The 26,079-nt window shown below is 42.4% G+C and overlaps 1 protein-coding gene across 2 annotated transcripts in view; it reads left to right on the top strand.

The window, feature by feature from the left end:
* grid1a (glutamate receptor, ionotropic, delta 1a) overlaps positions 1-26,079 on the top strand; it is a 104,769-nt gene that overhangs the window by 33,342 nt on the left and 45,348 nt on the right. For both annotated transcript variants that reach the window (XM_069659005.1, XM_069659004.1), the window contains exon 3: positions 19,779-19,832. In XM_069659005.1, coding sequence (XP_069515106.1) covers positions 19,779-19,832 — 54 coding nt within the window. The remainder of the gene's footprint in view (positions 1-19,778; positions 19,833-26,079) is intronic.

Raw genomic sequence — 26,079 nt, 5'->3', positions numbered from 1 at the left:
TGTTATAAAAATATATATAGTTAAATAGTTGTCATAAATAGAAAAATAAGGTTTTGAGACTGACTCAGTTATAGCACGAGGTCATTAACATGTTTTATTCTGCTGTAAAGTTGTGCATTGGCCTAATGAGGATTGACTCATTTTTAGAGCTGGCCTCAAGTGGCCACTCGAGGAACTGCAGGCACTTCTGCATTGGCTTCATTTTCCCTTATTCAATCATCATTCAACGTGGCGCTATGAGTTGTGCAACAGGTCATCAACTCCCGAGCACAGAGAGCTGCTGTTCTCAGAAGAGTTTTTCCCACGAGCCTGTGGGAGTTTCACAGAGCCGCGAGTGCTTCTGCAATTTCATTAGCGGATTTACTTTGCATCGGGAACGCTGAAAGAAATCCTTAACTGATTTTGATGTAAAAACCCAAAGAGCACTCTGAAGAGAATCACTGTAAATGCTAATGTGTGAGCGAGCACAGGGGATGTATTTTGAACTGGGATTTCTCACCCCGCCAAGAATGATTCATTGTGCCAAAACTTTCATGTGATCCTGTATTTAATTTCAGCGTAGTTTAGAGCCGAGGTATTTAGAACATTATCATGCCAAGAAGCCTCCTGTCTAATTAAAACCGGAACATGCTAGAAATATATTACGTAAAACTATGATATCTTTTTTTTGCTTTTACTTTTTTCATCATCTTTTCAGTCATTCTATTCTCTCACATTTCTCCAGAGGGGGATCCCCGAAGCTTTTCCTTAACACTCGCTTCTTTTCTCGATCCCCATGTGTCACAACTCTTGATATTTGACATGATTGCATGCATGCACGCACACACACACACACACACACACACACACACACACACAGGCATAACATAACAGCTCTTTGAGGTGCAAAAATTCCACCATGGGTTTTGTCACTGATGGGTTTTTTTTCCCAGCAGATAAAGAAACCAAGCAGTTTAGAGTTCTCCCAGACTTGCCAGAAAACAGACATTTTGCTGTTTAATTATAGTAATAATCTGGGCTTCCCACAGAGCACAAAATGTAATCATAGTTACAACAGAGAGTTGGCGAAAAGTAGTTATTATCAGAAATCACAAACAGGCTGGGTGGTGGCATTTAACAACTGCAGCATAACAGTAAATGTCCCTCTGCCATTTCTACTTTCCTGGAGAGTTGCGATGTACCTGCAGCATTCAGCCAAGACAAAGACTCCGCTTACACGCCTCTCATTCTTTTCCTCGCTTTCTTTCTGTGAATTTAATTCTTTAATCTCTTCCTCTCCTTCGCGTCGTTGTGCAATGTCAAAAAAATGAAGTCTCTTACGTCCGACTAAGCTACGTCCGACACTGACACCAGTTATAGCTGCGGCCGGTCTTTTGCATGTGAACACTCACAAAGCGGTGAGTGTTGCCAAGCAACGCACTTCTCCACTCTAACTTCTCCCATCAAATTTTCTACAGAAGATACAAATATTACAAAAAAAGAGTAAAGAAAAATTTTACGATAGTGAAATGAGGGAACTCATAGAGTTGTACGCAGAACATAAAAACATTCTCACAGCAAAACTGAACAACAAAAGATATTGATAAGGAAATTGATCGCTGCAATCAATAATGATAAGCATTCTGTTGTCCAATGTACATTTACCACGTCCCCCACTGTGTTTTAAAAGGCCCCGTCAAAGTTGAGCTCAATCAGCACCTGCAGGGCGGGGACAGCGCCGCGCCTCTGTCCGACACATGCCCGAGCTGAGGGGAGAGCGGCATTTTTCGATTCCATTGCCATTTCGATCTGCTCACTTTCCAAGTAGATTTCCAGTGGGTCGGTCTGATCACGGATGCCGTTTTAAAGCTGTTTTATTTATCATTCTGTAAAACAATAAGATGCGCTGCCTTTGTGCTTTTCTTTCAAATTGTATGACTTGGATTTAAGTCTTTCTAATAGAATCTGACTTCCTCGAATGCATCAGATCAATCAGACCTCCGTTCAACAAACGAGCATTTTAAAAGTGTTCTTCTCCTCTTGATCACAGACCTGACAAAGCTTCATTTTTACTTCTTACAAATCTGCATCATGATGAATGTTGAAATTTCGGCAAAGGTAAGACCCATTAATTAAAGTCAATCACAAGAAAACGTTTTTTCTTTCTGTAACGATGCAGCACGTGGAAAAGGAAGTCGTGACAGGAAGTCGTTTATCGCTTACCGCCCGGCACATTCGCCGGTGTCCCCAGAGGCTATATCATCTCAGACTATAGCCGATGGGATCTGAGATTGAAGTCTTTGTAAACGTATGCCTGCTCCATACACGCACGTCTAACTAGTGCACAGGGCGTAATTTAAAGTCTGTCGTAACTTTCAGCTCTAGGCCAGACCTAATGTTACACCCAAACAGCGTCTCATAAAAGCAGCTAGAATTGGAACATGGTGGTATTTCTGTGTCACTGTTATCCACCGTGATGTACCCGTATATAGCTTCTGTCTGGGTGAAGCTTTTGTAGAAGCTTTTCTCTGGGTCGCCTGTCTCTGTCACAGAAATTGTGCGATCCAGGTTTGTCCCTTTTGGTTCAATTCACGCGGCTCAGACACTCAACCGTAAAAACTGTCTTCTAGTCTGATGTAACCCAGATCCAAACACAAGATATGCTTTAAAAGGAGGTTATATTGGCTTTCTTGTTGTGTGCATTATGTGTAAGTATAGTGGACCTGATTTCAAAGCCTGTTTAGATAACTGGGTTTTATTAAAACATCTCCACAAGTGGCACTTCAGACTTCTCTATTACAGCTGATCACTCAAGAGGTTTTTCATTATAATCTTTTCATATTGCTCGATAAGCGTCTGTCGCGTACGCATCGGTGTAAGTATAATAAAAGAATACAGAATGCATTGTGGGAAATGAAAAGGAGCATCATCTGAGTGAAAGATGCCGCAGATGTGTATTAATCACAATTTATATTATGCTCATGCAGCTTAGAGAGGGGTCAGTGAAGCATGCCACTAAGCCTGATGAGAGACGCTTCGCAGGGGGGGAAGGCTGTAGCGGCGCTGCGGGGGCTTCGGGGTGCGTGGCAGGCGGAGGGAGAGGGAAGGATGGATGGATGGATGAAGAAGAGGAGGTTGCCTACTGTCCAGGATGCCCTGCAGAATCTCCTCCAGATCCTCCTTTCAAGCAGGCCTTTTCAGCCCTCTATTCAAAAAGCAGTAATTGCATCATTTTTCAAGGCCCTTGCCACTGTCTGACTGTGAGGCTGGCCCCATTAATCAAACTAATGGAGAAGTAAGTGATTTCAAAATATAGGCTTTGATCATGCACCTTCTATCCTCTCCCACAGCTCCGCCTCCCCCTCAGCGCCGGGAAGCCCGCTCACCCTCCCACATCTTCTTCCTTTTCTCACAGCCCTCCTCGCGCACTTCGCTACACACTGCATGGAAAAGGGGAAAAGGCGGCGCGAGTGAAAGATGCGTTTTCATATAAGGCCCTTTGCGGCTGCTGTTAATATAGGTAAGAGCTCTGCTTTTGCAGTGGCTCTTTGGCGTGATTAGAGTTGATTTCCTGTAAAGCAGTGCGCCAGGCTGCGTATAAAAGCTTGTAGAAAACGGTCACTCTAAAATCATTGTGGCCTATTAGCAGGCAGTATGTCCTAAAGAATCAGAGTTCAGACACATTTATTGATCTCGATGAGACAGATTAAATTAAAGCAGCCCTTCAGGTGTTTTGAAAAGCATGCCGGCTATAAAGCAGCAGAACCATTACTCGCGGCCACTAGCAGAGAACGCTGGGAAATTAGATTCCTTCCGAGCAGAGAAAAAACGCTTTGCATCTTTGATATAACCGCAGCGGTCTTGGGGGACTACAAAAAAAGGATGCTCAAATGCTTTATTTACTGAGCATTTGACTAATTTATTGTCGGTACAGCGACAGCCGATACAGAGGTTGCTCTAATTGCTTAAGAGCGTTGTTTACTGCAATAAAGCCTCTTAAAAAGCACTCCTTGCCCCCGAACAAGTATCATACACCCAATAAACACAATGCTGATTAAGCAAACCGAACCAAAAACAACATCCCTCAAATTTTTTTAAGGAGATATTTGGCAAATTGCCTTGGCTGCCACCCCCTCCTCTCCCTGTCCTCCGCTGCCTCACAGGCTGTCAGGCCTGTTTGGAATTAGCATCATGTCAAAACTTAAACTTTCACACTCCCACTCTCCATAACACCTCTTCTTTCCCGCTGGTGTTCCGAGAAGACATGCCTCACCCTGCGCTGAAATAATTAGGATCAGATTCATGTTCGTCTTTGGCCCGGCTAACCTCCCACAGTTACCTCTCCTGCTCCCTCTGTTTCTTATTTCTTTTCTTATTTGCCTGCCCACTTATCATGCCTACTTCTGTCCAATCAGGAGGAGTGTGCTGCTCGTCTACTTACCCCTGACCTGCAACGCTCACTAGCTCACACAAGTCCTTCCATTTCTCAGAAGGAGAGGCGAACAGCGTCAATACAGACCCTCCAGGCACAGCGCAGTGATTTATAAAAGAGCTTTATTTCGTGATGTTTTTGAGGGGAAAACAAAGTTCTAATGTACCTGTGCCGGACGCACCTTTTTGTCATTTATACGTCCTCCTCCTGCACCGTCATATTTTTGTTTTTAGTCTCTCATGTGTTATCAGACTACAAAACATCCATGTTTTCTCCACTGAAGATTACAGGAAGCGTGAGCTCATGCTTTTATTTTGGAAAGAAAAATTCAATGGACATCTGGCCATTTTTCTACCTTTATTTACTAAGAGTTGCTTGGAGCATGAGTGGACTATTTCAAAAGCTCCTTGCCTCTTACTCATACTCATCGACCACACAGCAAGGACCTGTGCAGTACACCCACCGTCTCAAACAACCCGCCACTAAGTGCCATGCTTAATGGTACTTCAATAATGGTTATTAAGGGAGGGGGGAGTGTTGAAATCCAGAGCGCATTGGCACCAGGAAAGCCGCACCTGTTCACAAACACATGATCACCTGTCTTATTTTGAAGAGTCTATGTTCCAGAAAAGGTGCAAAGGAACACAACAGCCTTTTATTCTCTTGGCAGGTGATAGCGCTTCTTCTCTCACCGTGCGCAGAAAAGGCTAATTGTTCCGTAATAATGAAAAAAAAAGCTAAACTGGCTCTCCTGTTTGGAAATTGTGTGGGGAAAAAAGTGCACAGATGTTGCGGACGCAGGCTGGCCACCAACATTCTGCTTATTCAGTGAATGATTAATGTGCTGGGCGGCCTTATTAATGTGCTACAGGTTTCAAATGATGCATCGCGTGCAGGGATGTTTTTCCTGTGCAGATTTTACACTCTGCTGCAGGTGGCTCAAGCAGAAGAAGCTAACAAGCTTAAAACGCTCATCTTTAGGGCACTACAATGAAGGAATGCCCTGCAGGGAGATGAACAGAACTGTGACTAGTTAAAATGCATATGAAGTAGAATTATGTGTTCAAATTAAGCATCAGCGAAATAGTTAAAATAAGCAGCCATGATTGTTGGAAAACCTAGTTACAAAAAACATTTTGTCAAATCACATCTTGAGTAGCATCTCCCTGACGAAGCTCCATCGTTACACGGCCATTTGCCATTAAACCAAGCAAAGCCAGCATGAGGCCGCCCCAGTGTGTTTGTACTTTACGTTCCAGCATTGCAGAAGCAAAAAAAGGTGCGTCATGTAAACAAACAGCGTGAGCTTCCCATAAACACACAGCGCTAATTCTGCCCTGTTTCGCCTCTGGTACAACCTCCGATGCCGGAGGAACTACTTCGCCCTACCGTTCCGGCTCAGTGCGTTTTACATAGATCCGTCTCCGCTGCGGTCCGTGTGCGCCGCAACCTCTCGAGTCGATCACACCCTTTCAAGTCAATCCTTGTGAGTCCACAGCACGCGTCCCAGAGGCGTCTCTCCGCTCTGCTCCGCTAAAGATAGGCGCTGGGTCTATTTTTGACGGATGTAGCTTCAAACACGTGTCAAGCTGAACAGAGCAGATCGTTCCAAACAGGAAGCCACACACGAAAACAGCATACAGCATCCGGTCATTTAAAAATTAAACACCATGTACAGACCGGTACAGACTCTGTTTTTTTTCCCGTTTTGACAACAACACACTGAAATCTGCTTCGTTGCGGGTCAGACACGCTTCCTGTTGGTGAGGGCTCGCGCCGTCTGACGGACCAGAACCGCGGCGCAGACGGAACATAGGGTTGGAAAGCTACAGTGGCTTTAATGCTTGCTAAGAGCTAAAGATAAAATGTAGGCCTGAAATACAAAGTTCGGGTATGTTCTAAAACACACATAAAATGTACTCCGCAAAATCTCTCTGTGACTAATATTCCAGTAACATTACTAATGCATGCTTTTACTGTTAGAAGTATTTAGACTTGCAAACCAACTGGACTCTTCAAATCTACTTTTAGCAGCATCAAATCTTTTGAAGAAATAAAAATGCTTCTTGCCCACATGTGCTCCGTATCCTCAAGGCAGGTCACTGAAAGAAAGAGAACAAACCAAACATTTAGACAAAGTTTGGATTAAAAGAAAAAGGAAAAAGGTGTGGATGATGAGCTGTAGAATCATGCCCGACACTTTGCTTCCCACCGACTTAGCTGTCATATCTTAATACCACCTTCATTTTTTTCCAGGTTTCTCACCTCACCTTTGTTTTTCGCTCTCCCTCCCTGACAGCCCTCCCCGTGAGAAGCGACTCTGAGGCAGTTTCGGCAGTCTGGGAGTGTGATGGTGTGCCCTCGAGCAAAGATTACAGCAGTGTGTGTCTGAAGTCGTCTGCGAATGTGTCTGCTGGTTGTTCTTACCTGGTGGGCAGTTCATCCTTAGTGGCAACGTGAGAAACGAAATCCACAGCTCAGGCAGAGACTGAGAGAGCTGTGGGTGTGATGTGAGGACACTGCGGTGTGGCGATCATAGCGATCTTTAGTGAGAGGGCTTTAGAAGGATGCTCCACGAGGACCCTTGCTCAACCGTCTTAGCGTAATCAAAGGTCTCAACTTCCTGCTGCGTCAGCTGTTATATAAGCAAAAAAAATCATTAAGTGTCGCTCGCTAATATTTACTCTAGCCCCATGTGGGAAACTGTTTCATGAAGTTTGAATAAAAGAGGTGAAAGATTTTTTAAGAAGCTACTGTCCTGAATGCAGCATTAATGGGACAGCTTAATTATTCATATGTTTCCACATAAAAATCACTTACCTCTCCGTCTTAAGATGTGCTTTTGTGGTGTGAAGTTCAGCGTGACAGGAAAGTTCTGTGTCATTATTTGAATGGGACAAAGCGCCTTTATGGAACACAATAGCTGTATCTCACTGACCTGAAATCACTCGACTAATGTTAGGTAATGGTAGCTTGCATTATTCAGGTGTATTTAAAAAGCATTCTGTTGCTTACATTGGCTCTGGTTCTTTATTATGAGTGTTGCACTTTACTGGTCTTGGTGAATTACTGCATATAAAGATGGACGACGTGTCTGGACCTCCTCTCGTTGTACAAAAAGAGAAGCCAAAATACCCCCCGGAAGCAGGCGCTGCCATCTTGCACATTTGGAGCGGGAGTCTGCACAGAATAGATCGGCTGGTGGAGTTGGGTATTGACGATCCACCTCTGCTAACCAAAACCACCCCATTTAACTGACTGAAAAAACGCCCAGCAGACCAGCTTCTTGTGTTGGTCTGAAGCAGATATTAACACTTATGGAAACTTCAGCGACTGTAGTGATTCTTTTAGTTACGTTTCCTCTCGCAGTTCCTCCTCTACTCTGATAGTCCGGAACAGATCGGCTGCAGGAGCCGTATTTGTTAACAGAGCTGTCAATCATCCTTTTTACAGCATCAAATAACTAATTAAAAATAAACTTGTCAGAAAAATGAACACTTGGACGTAAATCAGCATGATAATAACTAGGTATAATGACAGAAACCATGTTTGAGAAAAATTCATCTGGCATATATTTTGATTTTATATTTTGACTCATGTCCCACCTGTTAACATGGAGGAGGCGGGCTTTATGACCTATATTGCAGCCAGTCAGCAGGGGGCGATAGAGAGATTTTGGCTTCACTTTAAGGGAGTTGTCATGTCGTCCATCTTTTTATACAGTCTATGGGTCAGCCACATACTAGGTTTTGACCTAGTCTTGTTATACAGTTGTGATGGTCTTGTTCCACTTCTGCTGGTTCTCGACTCAGACCAACGGTGTCTAACTCTTCAACCTTGTTAATTCTTGAACAATAACAGTAAACAGCATCAAAATGAGATGAGAGAGAATTTTAAAAAAAAGATCAAAAAATGACCGACGAGAGGTCAGGACAGATATGAGTCACGTTGTTTCCAAAAACACGACCCTCATGCAGGTCACAGTTAATGTGTTTGTACTCTGGAACGTTAATGTTTTGTGTAATTATGTCCCCTCCTTGTCACACTGTGTTAAATGATCATACAATACACTTTGCATTTGTTTTAATGTAGTAGATAAACTTGTTTCTTACAGTGTGTCACGTTTTACATTGACTGTATTCATCCCCTTGCATTGTGCTGGAACTGTAGTCACAGATGAACAGAATAACTTTTGGTGCAGTAATCACTTTCTTCTCTGTTAATTATCCTGCTTTATTACATCCATCAGCTGTGCAATAAAAATTCAATTGCAAATACCATCAAAGATCCACAACATAAATTTCCCCCAGGTGCAGGGGTTTAGTTTATGTTCAGCACCCCCCTCCCCCTCCCCCAAGGGCACCCTGCGGAAATGCAAAGTAATTTGTCTTCAGCAAAGATGTATTGTTCAAGAAGTGTGCTTTGGTGTCTTGTTAAAATGCTAACTAAGTTTGAATATTCCTACAAAGTCATTTGGCTCAAAGCAAAGCTTGCTCCCGTTGCCACACACTTGTTGAACCACTTTCTTTCTGCAGAATATATTATGATTTACAATGAATGAGAAAGTTGAACATTTCAGAGATGCATATATTAGCAGCTCCGTGTACAACCAAGTGAACCATCCAATTGTTCCAACAGCTTATTATTCCATAATCCCAGTAGTCCCAGAATGCATAATGGATTCTTCAGCCCCTTAGCCTCACCTTAACCATCACAACTAGGTGCCTATTAGGTTTCGGAAAAATAAGCTGTGATACGAGCTGGCAGTCGCCCAACAGAGTTTAACTACACACTAAACCCTAATCAATCAATCAGCTTGGCGGTGTAGGTAGTTTGGCACTAATCATATTGTTTACATTTAAATGAGGGGAATTAATTATTGTAGATCTTGAGGTAGGATGCGTCGGTTTGTGGTGTTAATGACTTTCCTTTTGATGGTTTTGATGGTGATTTAATATTACACAAGAAACCAATAAAGGGTTGGGGCAATGAAAGCATCTGAATTAAGCTAATAAAATATAAAGTTTTAACTAGTATATGTTTGTTTTTTATAGAATTGGCTGGCGAGAAAGCATTTTCACTTCTCCTTAAAGTCTGCAGACGTGTTGGAGTGTCAATAATGTCGTGTCTGTTGCACTGCTTCAGAAAGAAGTAGCTGTCCTAAAATTCTTTTCCCTGGAGGTTCTTCCACCCGTACTGAACGGATGCACACCGGAGGCTCTTCAGCCTGCTACAGTATTCAAAAAAAAAAATGTCACACCTAGTTTTAATCCTGTTAGGGACTGAGAAATCCCCCTCCTCGACACTACAACTCAGCGGGCCACAGAGGGATATGTCAGAGGGACGCTTCAAGAGTAGCCACCACATATGTTTACTAAAGATGCCAACAGTGCAGATATCATAGCAGAGTGTGTCAAAATATGAAGACTGCTTTTTAAAAGAAAATTGGCTAATGTCCAGCTTAAACCAATCTTTGTGAATACCCTCATGTCTCTATTCATGTGTCGACCTGCTTGGCTAAATAAGTAAATGTATCCCAGGATTATTATTATTGTGGCAAATGACCAGCTATAAGCTTTTTAATGAAATTCGACCATTTTCACTTTGCAGTGTTTCAATCTTTTATCAATCTCAGATCCCATCAGCTATAGTCTGAGACAACAGCCTCTAGGGACACTGGTGAACGTGCCAGGCGGTAAGCGATAATCAACTTCCAGTCAAGACTTCCTTTTCCGCGTGCTGCATCGTTACAGAAATAGAAACCGTTTTTCTTGTGATTGACTTCAATCAACAGGTCTTACCTTTGCCGAAGCTTTAACATGCTGATGCAGATTTGTAAGAAGTAAAAATTCAAGCTTCGTCACGTCTGTCCTCAAGAAGAGAAGAAAACTTTTAAAATGCGGAGGTCAGATAGATCTGATGCATTTGAGTCGGGAAATCTGAATGCTGACCGGCTTTCGTGACACAGCGCCAAGGGAATTCATCTCAAGTTGAATTTTAGATCTAGAACAGATTGTTAGCTGTTAGCATGCAGGTGTCTGTTTATACATTAATAAGAAGCTAAATCGTCGTCAGATAGCCGCTGACGGGAGCTGGAATGGCATTACGACGGATTACGCCTGCTTTTGCTCTCCACAGGGATTGTTTTTCCTGCATGCGCCGCAGCCTGCTGATACATGATTGGTCAATATTACACGGACTACAAGCGTAGTTCAAACAGATCACTTGCCTTAGTGATAAACTGATCTGCTTGTTAGATATTGTAAGTTATTGCTAACATTTAGATTCAAATGTGCCTATACCTTTTATCTTTTAAGTGAAAGAGAGGGATAGAGAGATGGCAAAAGATAGATAGAGACATGGATTGGTGGAAATAGAGATAAAGAGACAGATAGAGAGAAAGATAGATGATAGATAGAGAGATATAAATACAGAGATAGAGAGATATAGAAAAGTAGAGCTAGATACAGAGACAGGGAGGTATAGAGAAAGAGAAGAATAGAGGAAATGTTGGATGGAGGGATGGATGGATTGAAACACGGACAGACAGATAGATAGATGCATACATAGGTAGATAGACACAGTGCTTAAGTCCCTTTAATACAGTCCACATAGTGAGGCTAATGTCCCTGCTGGTGAGTCTCCTAGAGGGGACATTAGCTATTCCACTCATGGCTAAAGCGAAAGCCAGTGGGAAGCTAACTACATGCAGAGTGAAGGTAGCAGCTTTAGTACCGTGGCAGATGGGAGTTGTGATTTGTTTTTAATGTGACACACGTGTGCCATCTTCTTGGGGGAGGGGGGGAGGGAGGGCACCTGGTTTACAATTGTGACAGTGGAAGGTCAGAGGAGATTTGTTCAGGTGCTGGATTATCACTGAGGACTGCAGATTAGTGCACAGACTGACTTTTCTCCTGGTTTAAACAGTCGCTGCATCTTTTCTGCATCAAGTATTAGCTGATATTAAGATGTTGGCGATGATTCAGGACTGTGAACAAACACATGCACAGTTTAAACTGACTCATTTAAATGTGTCTACCTAAAAGGAATGCCAATTTGTCGGTCCACGTCTAAAGGTGTACCGTGGACAATCGGCACCTTTGTGTTCTATTCTGTGCTGACGGAGCCGATGAAGTGGTCTGAAGGTGTGTTTCCACAGCAACAGAGGCAAGGCTGGGTTCAGAGGGACTATCGTGAATCTTTTATGACAGACCTCATTACTACTTCCTGGCTTCTTTTTGAGATCCACACACCAAAAGTGCACATAAGGTGTGAAAGCTACCCAAACCTTTTCATTGCCCACGAGCTCCAAATTATGTCCAAATACCACGACTCAGTGAAAGGCAGAGAGCAGCCTTTGGTTGTTATGCAGCCAGGCTTGACCTTAAAGCTATGTTGCAATGCCTAAAATAGGGACACATGTGTTGTTATTGAAGCCGTACAATGAGGAAGAGTAGGAGCGGGAGTGAGGGAGAGAAAGGAAAGAGGGTTAATTAAGGTACTTCTGCATCCTGGGAGCGTTTGGACACTGTGTAATGCATGCAACAATTAGCTCATGAATGCACTCACTACGCTACAGACGGTGAATGAATTAACAATGCTCAGATTCAGATCTCAAATGCTGCAGTCGGACCGTTGTTTACCTCAGTTCCTGCGTCAGTGTCAACCTCGTGGACTTGAGTCATTGTAATAATGATGTTTGGGTGAACGTCACTATGAATAAAACCTGCACGTGGCTTCAGGAACAGGGAGAAGCTGAGGTCAGCTAGAATTAGCATTACAGCTAACGCTCTCCTCAAGGTGAGTGTTTTAAGTGCCACATATTTTGTAATACAAATGGTTCATTTTGAAGGCTGCAAACGCAGTATGATTTTAAGCAGCAGTGCATGTGAAAGTTTGGCCTTTCTTTCAATGCAGGAATGTTTGGATGTCCTAAAGCTGGTTTGTGATCGGAGATAGAGATTCAGATACTGTAAATAGGTAGATGTAGAGGCTATATTGATAGAATGCAACTAGTGCTACATTTGTAAGGTGTAAATCTTGCACATCTTTGTTCATTTAAAGGTAGTCAAGACTGTAAACATCAAACATACCTTGTTAAACAACCAAATCAGTATCGCTCAGTGAACCGCACTTCTTTCCAGCTGGTAGGCTGACTGCGTTCTCTTTCCACATTGTTGTCAAGACACATCGAATTTAGATCGTTATCTTCACTGTAAAGCTGCAGGGCGACGACTCGCTTCACTTGTAATGCGAGCAAATGAGGTAGTAGTGATCATCACACCAACAATGTTCTTATAAGGGTCTTTAAGCAAGGCATTTAATCGGAAGTGTTACACTGTATATACACCGTTATTGTTGTGAAGTTAAGGTAGTTGGCTTTATTATAGGCAAACAGGTCATTTTTACAAACATTTTAATGAGCTATAAAGGTGCAAAAAAGGTGATTAATTAAACACTAAGTATTCTTACAGTGGCGTCGTATTAATAAGAACAGCTGCAGGTTATTGTTAGGCTTTATTACAGAGAGGTGTTTCTGTTAGTGAGTTAACACTATATAAAAAAAACACCTGTTAGTGTAACACAGTAATTAATCCACAAACTACATCCTTAAAATGACGATACAGTTGAATAAAGACCTCCTTATTAAAAATGAATCATTTGTGAAAGTGGGATTTGTTGCAGGGCTGTTGGATCAGACTGTTAGCTTGCTTTATCTAATAAAAAAGCAACTGAGTGAACAACTATATTTGCTTTCAGCAATTAAATCGTGATTTTGTAAATAGTTGTACTGAACGAGTTCACACAGAGAACTCACATCTTTTCACATTCAGGAGACTCATCCTCCATAGTCTGCTGCTTGCCCAAACCTCCCCCCCCTGCTATTTTCACATCTTTCTCACCGCCATTCCTCTCAATCCCTCTGTGGCTGTCACGGATTTAAATTGGAGTTGGCATTCTCTGGCTGCCTTTGTGGCATTGCTACTGTAAAAGAACACGCCTGGGGTACTTTGCCTCTCTGATTGGAGATCTTACTGTCGCCAGGCTTTGGCTGTATCAACAATGTAGAATATTCCTCAGATGTCACTCCAGGCTCCTGTCTATGCCTCCTTCTCCAAAACCACATTGCTCTCCAGAGTTTCACTGTTACATCATCTCCTGAAGTGAGCAGAAAGGAAGCACAAAAAAAACCACACACACAAAGCCGAAATTACTCTGCCTGGATGTCGATAACATTTAAGGTCTCAAATGGATTTTAAGGCTTTGGTGTGATAAATTTGAAGCCAGGGGGAAAACCCTGGCTTAGTTCATCTGAAATAAGACAACGTGTGATTAGGAAAAGGCTTATTAGGCAAAATAACATAGGAATTGTTTCCGAGACACAAGGGGCTTTTGTATTCAAGAGCTGCAAGTTTTGAATCCTAATGAGTAACTCCCTTAAGTGCTTAAAGCACACTTTGTTTTGAGATGTTCCCAAAGTATCTGATTCCTGGATCTTTGCAACTAAATTCTCATTTGAATAAAGAACAATCTGAATAATGGGCCACTTACAGTAGAGGTGCAGGGAAATTATGGCTGCAGAAGCTAAAGGGGGGCTGAAACAACCAATACCAATTAAAAACCTGCTACAGTCATGTTTTAAGACATATAAAATGCTCTGTTTGAAATAATAACTCGTGTCTGATATGTTTTACCTGCAAAATGTTTAATTATCTTGTAAAAATCCTCCCAAGGCATCTCCTCCTTCTCCCTCATTTAAAATTCCCAAATCTGCATGGGCCCCGCCCACTATGCAAATGTCCAACTGCCCCCTCCGTCGCGAAAACAAAACACGTCTCTGCCATCGTTTAGTGGCAACTTGTTGAGACTTAGCTAGCTTGAAATGTAGTAATTAGTAGTCGTAACGTTAACGTTAGTAGTCTGTAGTGAGTTTGCATACATTTCGATGGTGGTTGCCATAGGTTACACATAATGATATGCATAGCGTCACCCCGTCCATTAACGGGATTGGCTCCTTAAGTTTGTGACGTCTCAAACCTGCCAATCTGAAAACGTATTGTTCAGCCTGTCCTTGGTACACTGCAGTTTAAAAGCAGACAGGCCCAGCCATGGAGATGACTGCTTATGTTGTCCCTGATACGTCTTGTAGAACATGAAGAACACCACATGGAGATGTTTACAAGGTTAAACACATGATTTTCACTGGAGGGGGTCTTTAATATTACCCACAGCAAAATGAGAAATAATTATCCTGGTTATAAAATTTAAATGCATGTTACTAGATGTACGCAGAATTAATTCCATACATTACTATTAAAAAAAAATAGCAAAATAAAGCCATAAACAATCGTAATTTGAATCAAAGTCGGCACAATAAGCATGTTTGGATTAACAAAGCCCTTAAGCTGTGAGCAAAACAACTCTAGCACTGCTGTAGTTAAACACTTTATGGTAGAGCTGATTCATCTTACACTACGAAAACAGCAAAGCGCAACTCCTGCTAGCTAGCAGCTGCCTGTCAGTTGTAGCTAACGTTAGCCCAAGGCACACGACACATGACAGAAGTATCTTAATTTTAGCTTACGATGCTAACTTACAGTATTAATGCAGCGGGGTCAGACAGTCCTCTCCTTCACCGTCCTCGTCATAGTCCTCATTATCCTCCATGTACGGCATGACAATGTCTCCACCATGTTAGACATTAGCATCCTGATTACTGGAATTAGCTGTCTGTGAATTGTCGCAATCAACATCATCCAGAGCAGTCCATAATTAGCTAAACATACTAGAATCCCCCGGGGGCTTCAGACCCTGCTGCCCTCCACTACCGTTAGCCGCTCATAGTCGAGATAAAACAAAACAACATATAAATATCACATTTCAATGTGTCATACTGTGTTTATCTCTTCCCATGAAGAGAGTAGACGTTTTTACCTTTTGACTTCCTTTGATTGATGTTGGAAAAAATGGCAGCGATGACTAACAATGAAAGACTTTACCTATAAATCCAGCACAGCTTTCAGTCCGTTACAGCAGCTCTCAAACACTTCAGTAATGTCAGCACAATTATGTGTCTGTCACATCCACACAGCGGCGAGGTTAAACAGCAGCTCATAAACATTTCATTCAGCTTCATCACCATTTAGCTTAATAAGGCTTTATTTCTCAAGCGTCTAAATTTGTCAGTGTTTTTTCGTCGGGCTGTGAACTGGGGCTGAACCTCTCAAGTGGTGGGTTCTGTTGTGCCCACGGCTTCAACAAAGCATCGCAACCCAGCTGGTACACATTAACTAACCCACACTACAGCTACTTGACTCTGTTTTTACTATTATGGCATGTGACAGTTTTTGTCTGGAACAGTGAATGCAGCTTTAGGAGCTGTCGTCTCCCTTGAATGTCAAGGTTATTCTTCAAGGCAGACAATAGTTCTCATTGTCAGATTATATTTAGGCCTGCAGAGACATTATCATAATTTGAATTAATGGATTACTCACACATGAAGGATTTTGATGATATTTTCTTCCATCATAAAGATTACAACCCTCAAGTGGTCTTTAGCTTCTAGCCTGAAGCTTTACGCTGAATTGTTGTGCCTGTAATATAATATCTGCACAAGCTGTGTTTTTAATGATGAAAGAAGCTGTTGCTTTATTTTTCTGTCAAAGTAAATGGTCCTATTGTGTTACTCAGGGTTGGTTTAACTGCTAATTTAGTCACCCATGTGAAATAATCTGCCTCTCACCATCTGCAAATGATGATATTTTATAAATGGCACGTTAAGGGGCCGAGTTTGGTGTGTTGGAAGGAGCCGTGTTGAATGTTTTTGGGCTGGAAGTGACCATATTTGGAAGTAAGGGATGATACACATTGCTACACCTGTATCCTGATGGACAGGTCTCTGTGGTAGCTTATCTACAGCGTAGTCACAACCTAAAGCAAACCTATTTATTAAATGAGCATTATGCGGAATTGAATGTCGAATGGACTATACTTATATAGCGCTTTTCTATTCTTGCAACCACTCAAAGCTGCTTCCACACTACAAGTCACCCTATCACACACATTCATACACTGATGGCAGAGGCTGCTACCTAAAGTGCCCACCTGCCAATCAGTCATCACATTCACACACCAACAGGAGCAATTTGGGGTTCAGTGTCTTGCCAAATATAGACTGAGGGAGATGGGGAACCATCAACCCTCCGACTGAAAGATGACCGACTCTACGACAGCCGCCCCAGATTAAAGAAGACTTGTAACGAGAGACTCCAACCATAAAATCATAAGGAAAATGTTTACTGAGGTTTATTACCTCATCAAATGGAGAGGTAGGGATGTTTTCCCATCTTTCAACATCATCTTTTTGCAGTGTGACAAGTGAATGCGCCCCCTGCTGGACACAAGAAAAAAATATTTAAGGCAGTTCCCCATCGGCAGACCAGGGGTCTAACGTCACTGCAACCGTCCCATATGAAAAATATTCATAATGACCGTGATCAATTTACTTAAATAGCATAGTTCAGAGTTTATGTCCTGAAAAACACACACACGCATCCCCCCACTCGCCTGCCCCCCGCCCTCACACAGAGCCAACCTTTATCCATCTGCCTCTGCTCGTTCCTTTTACTCACCTTTTTGCCTTAAGCCAGCCCTGCGGCTATACCTTGAGAGCTGTAGCCTTCATTTTTCTCCAAACACCTGCACACAGAGACACGCACACACATGCACAGACCCTCCAGTGTTGATGTTCAGCCTGAAGGTTGTGCGACACAGTGCCGGAAAATTTCATTTTAGCTGTAACTTTGTCATATTTGAAATATCACTTGCAGTACGATAAATGGCTGTTTCACGTACAATAACAGTATCAACTAACATGACTGACATTATAAGTGTATGTGAATAAAAGACTGATAGCATGATCAATGTTTTTCATTGGTGCTGCATGTGGTTAAGTGTGCACAGTGGACAATGTGGTTCCGTATGAACCATGTGCATTCTGATGTTGGATAAAGTGCTTTATATACGCACATTTTGAGTTGTCTCTTTATGGAGGAATTTAAAATGTTGCCCGTTATCCTGGACTTTTAACATACTCAACTGAATTGCATATTGATCTGAACACTAGCACTCCCATGATACAAGTGTTTTATCTGTGCAGCCGTAAGTGTTGCTCACATATTACACGTGACCTTGCTCTTTAACCACATACATCTTCAGCAGCTCACTTAGTCCAGCATCTGTCTGGCGTTCCAACGAATCCATTGATAATTTTAGCATTAGCATATCCATTTTAATTTCAGGGCAATTTGTTGAAGGCGTACGGGCCCCTGCTTTTTAATTTTAAGTATGAGACGTAGCATTCCAACCGTGTAGGTAAATATTGCTCTTGCACTGGTCTGGTCGTCTTGCAGTTTGATGAGCTTAATCTGGAATGAGAGGAGCATTAAAATCAAATCATGTCTCTTTCAAGGTTAGAAGATCGATTGGCAACTTTTGGTGCTATGCTCTGCACCGGTTATTATCGATGAGCACGGTGTTGTCGAGTGAAAATGCAGCGGGGTTCCACCAGTTATATGTGGAGGCATCAGTCTCCATTGCTTTGTGTGAAACGGATTCATTTAGACACTAATGATAGCAATTTGCAGGGGAGAGCATTCATGCACGTTAAGCATGACAGATGTCAAATGTGTGCAGTCTCGTGACAGGTGGAGGAAACCCATTATGAGATGGATGGTTTACGGTAATTCCATGTTTTTTTTTTTCCTCTACAGAAAGGTTTTAGGTCACTCAGTGCATTAACATTCACTTCACTCACTAGATTATCACCATATCTTGAACATCACGAATACAGAAAAGCTGGTTATTGGAGAAAGAAACTTGAATTTCTACTGGAAATGGATGATTTTTTTTTTGCTCTGTATTTGCTTGACAAGGACTTCACACAGGCAGAGTATCCTTGTGACAGCAGAGTGCTGGGATAAAACCAGAGAATATTGCGTAAGCTGCAACCTTGTATTCAAATATTCCATTTAATGTCTCAACAGAACACAAAGTCTGACGTAAGGTTTCCACGACTCAACATTTGTGAAATTCTAGCGTTGCATGGATGTCTTGCACAATTTCTACCTCTTCCACGAGAAGTAGAAGCTGGAAGAGGTCAAAACTTAAGCAACGCTGGTCGTATAGAGTTCACTTAGTCATCATCATTGGATCACCCTGATGAAGCCAAGGCGGGATGGTCTGGCGATAAAGTTGCTCTTGATTCTGGAAGTGTTGCTTATAATCCTAACAATTAACTTTAAAGAGGGGGTATTATGCTGTTTCACATTTTAAGATATATAATGTTACAATGTTGGATGTTCATACTAAACGTGGTCGGTAAAAGTATGTTGGAGTAATCCCCAGGCTTCTCAGCTCAGGTCTGCAGGCTGCTGTGAACGCCAGGTTTTTTACACGCTGCACTTTGTGACGTCACAGCAGGCTTCGGAGAGCTGGCCAATCAGAAGAAAGTGGGCTTGTAGGGGCGGGGTTTCTTAAAGGAACAGCGCTGACTGAGTCGCTTCAGGCAGAGGCTGTATGGGGGCCTGCACAAAGCGAGTTTTTTTAACTGTAAATTATGCTAAGCTACTCCACAGGTATCACACAGTGAAATATGAAGCTTGAAATTAGCATAATACCCCCCCTTTAAGTAAAAGCTGTGCACTCTCACTGCAGAGCCTGTCCTCTCAGTGAACAGATGTGGTGCAAAAACAGACACAAAAATAGCCACGTCGTTTAACTTAGATAAGGCAGCAAATCTGAATAACAGACACCTTTGTCCGGTCGTAAATAGATCCCTCTGTCTGAGCCTCAGCACCTCGTTATGCACCTTATTTGTCAGTTTTTGGGCGAGTTGTTTGTCTTGTTTTTTCTACAGACTCGACCATCTTCTGACAGGTTTCAGATCCATATCCAACATCGGCACCTATTTCTGTAGGCTCCACATTCTCTCTGCAAAATGTTTTTGAGTAGGCAAGGTGAAATAAGCTAATGAAGTAAGTCCCCGAGCTGTGGGCGTAATATGCGCATCTGTACTCAAGACTTCACTCTCACATCCAGTGGAAAATATTCAGCTGGTGTGCAGCAGGTAGCTCAGCATAGCTGGTGTCTGGAATATGCTCCAGGCTGTTTGATTTTGATGCATCCCATGATGCCTTTTCCCATGATCCATCCAACCAGCATCCCGCCTGTGTGCCGAGAAGTCTTGATTTCCAAATCAATCTCCAGAGGGGAGTGACTTACTTTTGAGATTTGAACAAACTGCACACAAGGTTCTTGAAAATGTCCTCCTCTCATTGTGAATCCTCTTTTTCTTTTTTCCCTGCAGGCTGTGGAAACCAACCTGGCATCCAAGGACAGCCACTGGGTCTACGCCAATGAGGTGAGGCCAAACACAAACACCTTTATACACACCTGAGTGAATTTAGACCTTAGTGTGTGTTTGCCTCTGTCAACACAGAGTCTCAAAATGCTGCCAAGGTTCACACAAACACACGTAACCCAATAACACAGTCACTCTTTGCGCTTTCATATTAGGCAGCACATCTTGTTATTATACCTGCTGCCTGAGGGACCAGGCCTTTATTTGAATCCGTATATTTGCCCTTCCTTTAACTCTTGATGTTAATGTCTTTCCCCCTTATGCACCAGTGTGTGCGTGTGTGTCTGACATTGACCTAAATGCTCTTTTAAAGTGGCTGTAACAGCACAAAACTCAGGTGCACTTTGTGAATACAGAACAGTGGACTCCGTCTGTGGCTTTAGTGCCTCTTCTATTGATTCACAGCGATTTGGGGATAAGGCCAGTCGTCGGATTGACCCGATACTAAAAGCAATAGATGAAAACCATTAGTGAAAAGGTTGCTCCCAGTTGATTTACCTCCAATATAAGCATTGCTGCGCCTAATAGGAGCTCTCCGACACACGCATGCATACATCAATGTCCACGTATTTTATTGAAATGTCACCTCCTCACTTATACAAACATCTGAACCTGTGCTCAACATCCAAAACATGACGCATATTGATCCGGGGATCTATAGAGCGTGATTAATGTGTTTACAGGCTCCGGACAGCCATGCATGTTCAAGCATCATGCAGAGAAATAATCAGGCGCATGAGGTCTGAAAAATTAGACACATTAGAGTCTTATCGTGTTTTTAAAAAATGCTGCCATTTCTGCTTTAGTTAGAAATCTACTGTGCAGAATATCCGCAGCTTAAATATTGATTTACAAAAAGTTAATGAGGCTCAATGTGTCAAAAATCTCCTGGTATTTAACGGCCTAAATCACCTCATTTCAGACTTTAATGGGCCTTTATGAAATAACCAGCTCCTATGTTTTAAATCGTTCATTTCACAATAACTGAGGTATTGATTTTCAAAAGCTAATGAGACCTGAAGTTCTGTCTAACTTTTTCTCTAACTGGCAGCCATTCTCTTCTTATGTCTCCTCGGGGCTTCCGTAGTCTAAAACAAGATGATAAGGACGGGACGGTTAATTTAAAGCATTATTCACACGCAAACGAGCGTGCGCCATTCGGCCAATTACCAAAGAATCCACCAAGACGTGAGCTGTAATTGCATCAGACTGAGGGAAAGTATGAACTAATGACATGTTAATTTCCGTGGCACTCCCTTAATGGCTGATGGGATGTGGCTTACTGTAGACGCATCTCTCCCTGGTGTGTATTTAAAAGGGAAGAATGGGCATAGTGGTATCTGCAACCTATGAAATGAATCCCCATTCTCATTTCTTTCTTTCACTCCACAGATAATTTACTTTTGCTCTCTCCGTAAAAAAAAAAAGATTCTTTTTTACTCCATCCCTTTCTTTGCCTTTTATTTCATCACCCGATTTAAGCTGCCCACGAAGCCGGCAATCACCTTGAAATAAGAGGAAAACAGACATGTTGAAAAGGCTAACAAGAAAACTTAATTACTTGTCATGCCGGCAAAAATTTTTCTCACAAACGTTGGCCTCCGGAGGTCGACTCGTGAACGGAAGAAAACAAGAAATTCTAAGACGTTCACCTTTTAGTTTGATTCCTATTTTTCTTATCAACAGGAGTCACCCTGCAAAGTGAATGCAGGCGTGCTTCTAACTGCAAATGATTCACCCACCATTCTTGCTTGTTTCTAAAGAGGGCAGGAGATTTAAAAGACGGTTCACTGTTTGTTTCCACCGGCTAAGAAGCTGCTAGAAGAATGCAAAAACAAAGTCAATGAATGTGTTTCTATGTTTTTATCTTACAAGTTATGGGTTATTTTACAGATTGCAACATTAAAGCCATCTCCTCTTGTAGTAGCAGCTGTGGTGAAGTCAGCACACCCACTTTACTACACACTTTTTAGATACTAGATGTGTTTCCTCTTCTCCTGACCAGCTGCAGTCCGGCTGTATTGCAAAATCCTGCAGGGAAATAACAGCTCTCCACGTTGCCTCTTGCCCCTGCGCTCCCCGAGGATGCTCCTATTCAGCTGTCGCGGCCATGACTGAGTTGTGACATTCATTTAGGTGATCTCAAGGCTCATTGTCGCCCGCACAAACCCTCCTCCTCCTCAGCTCCCCGGGCTCCTGCCAGCCTTTTCCACCCCACGCAGGCAAAACGAGGTCTCACATTTCATTCAAATCTCACGACAAGCGGTTATGCTAATCTGCCACCGGCGGCAACATGCGGTAGGATGAATGTAGCTGTCAAGCTAGCAACATGATAAGAGCGCCGAGTGAGATGGATGGAGAGGGAAAGTGATGATGATGAGTGAGTGTGATCACAAGTCAAAAAACAATGAGGTGTAACGGACTCGCGGATAAACAAAGAGGAATAAAAGTGTCCTGATGATGCTCTGCCATAAGCGTTACACTGACATTACAGCGTAACTGTTTCATACAAGTTTTTTTATAGGTTTAGATGTACACAAGCAATGAAGTAGCACACTTGCAAGTCCCGCACCTTTGTAAAAGACACGTATTAATAAAGAGAGATCAAAAATGATGTTGCACACTCTGAGATTAATCCTTTAGTCTTCGGAAAGGGTCACACTCCAAAGCCACTTAACTTTTCCCATAATGCAACTGAACACTATTTCTCATTAGACCTCTCCCGACTTGTCTTTCAAACTTGTCCTCCCCAATTTGCACTTAAGGGATGTCACAGAACTCCCCCGAAAGCCACGTACGAGTGTAACTACAACGTGTAAAAGTGGGTTCAGCGTCGTTTTAATGATGTAAAAAGTGTAAAACAATGATTCTTTTCTCTCAAGTTGCAACCTTCTAGGTTTTGAACCGACATAAATCCATTTTTAAAACCAAAGCAGTGGGTTTGAGTGGCTCGCAGTTCGTCTGCCCTCAAGGCTTGCAAATGACCAACTTCATCTCTAAGAAAATAAAAGCTTTGAAATGCATTAAAAAAAGGAAGTGTAATAAAGTTCACTGATGTGCTCAGGAGGGCACGTAGATGACAAGCAGGCGTGTATCTCCCTGAGCCAACCACTAAACCAGGCTGCTGCAGCTGCCAGCGCGCAGAAGGTTGTTTGCGTCTGACACTGTCTGCTGGACTCAGATGGATGGCGCATTCTGGGAGGATTCTGCTGTTGTTTTTCTCCCTTCAAAGGCGGGACGGTGACACCTCAGAATCTTTGATGGATTAGGCGGCCGTGCCTGCTGTGACAGACAGAGTCGAGGAGGACAGTCATGATATGACTGATGTCTTGAGTAACTGCCCATCGAGCAAGTGAGATGGAAACCTTTTTTTCTACTGACGCACTCAAACGCCACATAAGACAGGGAGGTGGATTACTGAGGAGGCAGCTCTCGACGTGAAGAAATATTCATTTTCAATTACTTACTCAGACTTTCATATCACTCAGTTGCATTTATTAAAGCTGTTTTTACTGGGTTAGGATCCTTTACACCATTAAGCACGATGAGCGCCTGTGCATTAAAAACCCACATCAAATGTAAAAAGTTGTGACCCCAGGAGACTCGCTGTGTGTCATTAATATTTCATTCTGAACCAGGGCCGTGCACAGACATTTTTGGAGGCAGGGGCTCCAGCAAAAAAAAAGGGCACTTGCCCCACCAACATGCACTAATTCCAACCCAGATGTTACACTGCCGCCATCCATAATCACTATCATTATGTTGATAACATGGGAACTGCTTATATTCTACTGAACCACATTATTCCACGAAGAAGCCACAGATTTGACATGTTTTCATGAAAGTAATGCAGTCAGTCAGTGTTCAGTTGTTAAGACTAATTCAGTCTCATTAGATCAGTGGTTTCTTTAGACTGACGGTTAGGAAGGATGCAGTTTAATGGCATTCAAACAGATCATACCTTTCCGGTGTGCACAGTTCCTAGATGCGGCACGGTTCGTGCTCTACAGATTGTATCACCCAACAGAAACTCACACAGACAGGTTTTGGTTGATTTCATAATTAAAACAGTGCCTACCTGAGTGATATCATTCACTGTGACTGAACTGGGGTGGTCAAGTCAAGACACGCTGATTGATTGAGATCATTTAGGAGGGGGTGGGGTGGGGAATGCGAAGTGCTTCCTAAATTAATAAGGCATATTTTTCATGGATACTACTTTATATTTGATAGAATTATTATTATTATTATATCGACTCTGGGGGCACAAGATCAGGGGTTAAAGCCCCCCTAACGTCCTATCTGTGCACGTGCATGTTCTAAAGTCTTAGTTGTTGGCTGTATAGGCCAGGTCTCCCTCATAAAAGAGAGTTAAATCTCAAAGGGACTTCCTAGGAGCTGCACGGTGGTGCAGTGGTTAGTGTGGTCGCCTCACAGCTAGAAGGTTCCTAGTTTGATTAAGAGTTCAGACAAAGCAGGCCTTTCTGTGTGGAGTTCTCCGGCTTCCTCCCACAGTCCAAAGACATGCATATTAGGTTAATTGACTGTGACTTTACCGTGACTAGGTTAATTGACTGCAATTGCCCGTAGTTATGAATGTGTGTGTGAAGATGTCTATCTCTCTGTGTCAGCCCTGTGAATGACTGGCGACCAGTCCAGGGTGTACCCCGCCTCTCGCCCAATGACAGCCGGGAGAGGCTCCGGCCCCCTGTGACCCTGAACAGGATAAACGGTGTAGACTCCCTGGTTGAAGTAAAGAATTGTCATTAATTTAAAGGACCTTCAAGAGGCTCCCTTCACTGACCACTACAACAGTAAAAGTCATTTTTTGTCATCTGGGTTATTAAGTGGGCGATTCAGACACAACCTGTTTCATTAAATTAGACCTACTGCAATGTATCGCAGCAATAACAAACACCAGCTCACTTATAGATGCTGCATTGCTGTACTCACGAACAGTAAGCTGCTGGTGTTAACATTTAAACTCCTTCCACCTTATCACACCTTAGAGATAAGCAGTCTCTGAGCCAATCTAGTCTTTAGTTGCAATGCTTCCTTACTTATTCAAAGTGTTTATTTTTACACACTGGATTGGAGAACTTCTGCCTCCATGCAAACCAGCTTGCACAGAGGTTTTTGCAAGTGGCAGAGCTGAAGGTTGTGTTGATGCAGATCAGACGGCGCAGTGCAATTTGGCATGAAATTGCGTTGGATTTCCGCCTGCTCAGAAACACATGTTGTTGCAAATGGGCCTGCCTTTGTTTCAGTGTAATTTAAAGTCCTTTCCTCGCAGGCAATCAGCAGCAAGAATATTGTTTCTTCTATTTCAAGTTGTGCTGTTATTATTTGCATGGAAATGTAGGTAGATATAACTAACTGAATGCAACCGTTTTGAAACAGGCAAAAATAATTAGAACACTTTAAAAAACTACAAGCTGCTGCAGTTTTCAGAAAATAGCTTTATATTACAGCAAATAGCTGGAAAATCAATTTCCCTACAGTCCTGCTACTCCTCTTAACATGCAGCTCTGATCACTGGATGTGCAATAACATTATACATTCACACGTCCATATGCCTACACGATGCACTTGTGATTGCACTTTTAACCTATTTCAGGAAGTTCAAAGGCCATAGACTTTTAATGTGCCATAGTTGACATTAATGCACCAACCTATGGATATTAAATTAGAAGGTCACTCAGAGCACAGATCCTGCCAAGGCCAATGGTCCAGTCCTCCATGATATGTAAATCTGAGCGCACGCCCACGACATACATATGTCTGTATGTATTTAAAAACTCAATGTTAATGTTTTTTCTTCTTTGAGAGTCAAAACGTAATGGGCTCTTCTTTAACCAATACCTTTTAAGTTTCCTAAACTCTGGCCAGTAGCTTCCCTGTTATCCTGCTGACAAACAGACAAATGGCTCTGAAAAAAGCTATATCATCTTTGGCAGAGGAAATGAGAAAATAACAACTTTGATCTTTGGGGAACTGGCTGAGTTCCACCAAATCAGCTGTTGGAGTTGACTTTACTGATCAGTTTTTACTGGCACGGCTTGAGAGCAGTAATTATAAAAGGCTGAAAAAAACAAGCTTAAAGCTCCTGTGAGGAGTTTTTCTCTGATTATGAAACTATCAGCGATGAGATTGATTATTTCTATATGGTTATTTTTAATGGTGTCGGAGGGTAGGTGTCAGACGAAGAAGTGGTTAAAGAGATAGTTCGGATTTCTGGACACCAAGT

This window comes from Semicossyphus pulcher, unplaced genomic scaffold (assembly GCF_022749685.1).
Source record: "Semicossyphus pulcher isolate SPU_LCO1_2020_fin unplaced genomic scaffold, fSemPul1.0.p SCAF_12, whole genome shotgun sequence".
NCBI lineage: Eukaryota > Metazoa > Chordata > Actinopteri > Labriformes > Labridae > Semicossyphus > Semicossyphus pulcher.
This window is presented reverse-complemented; position numbering and strand designations above follow the sequence as displayed.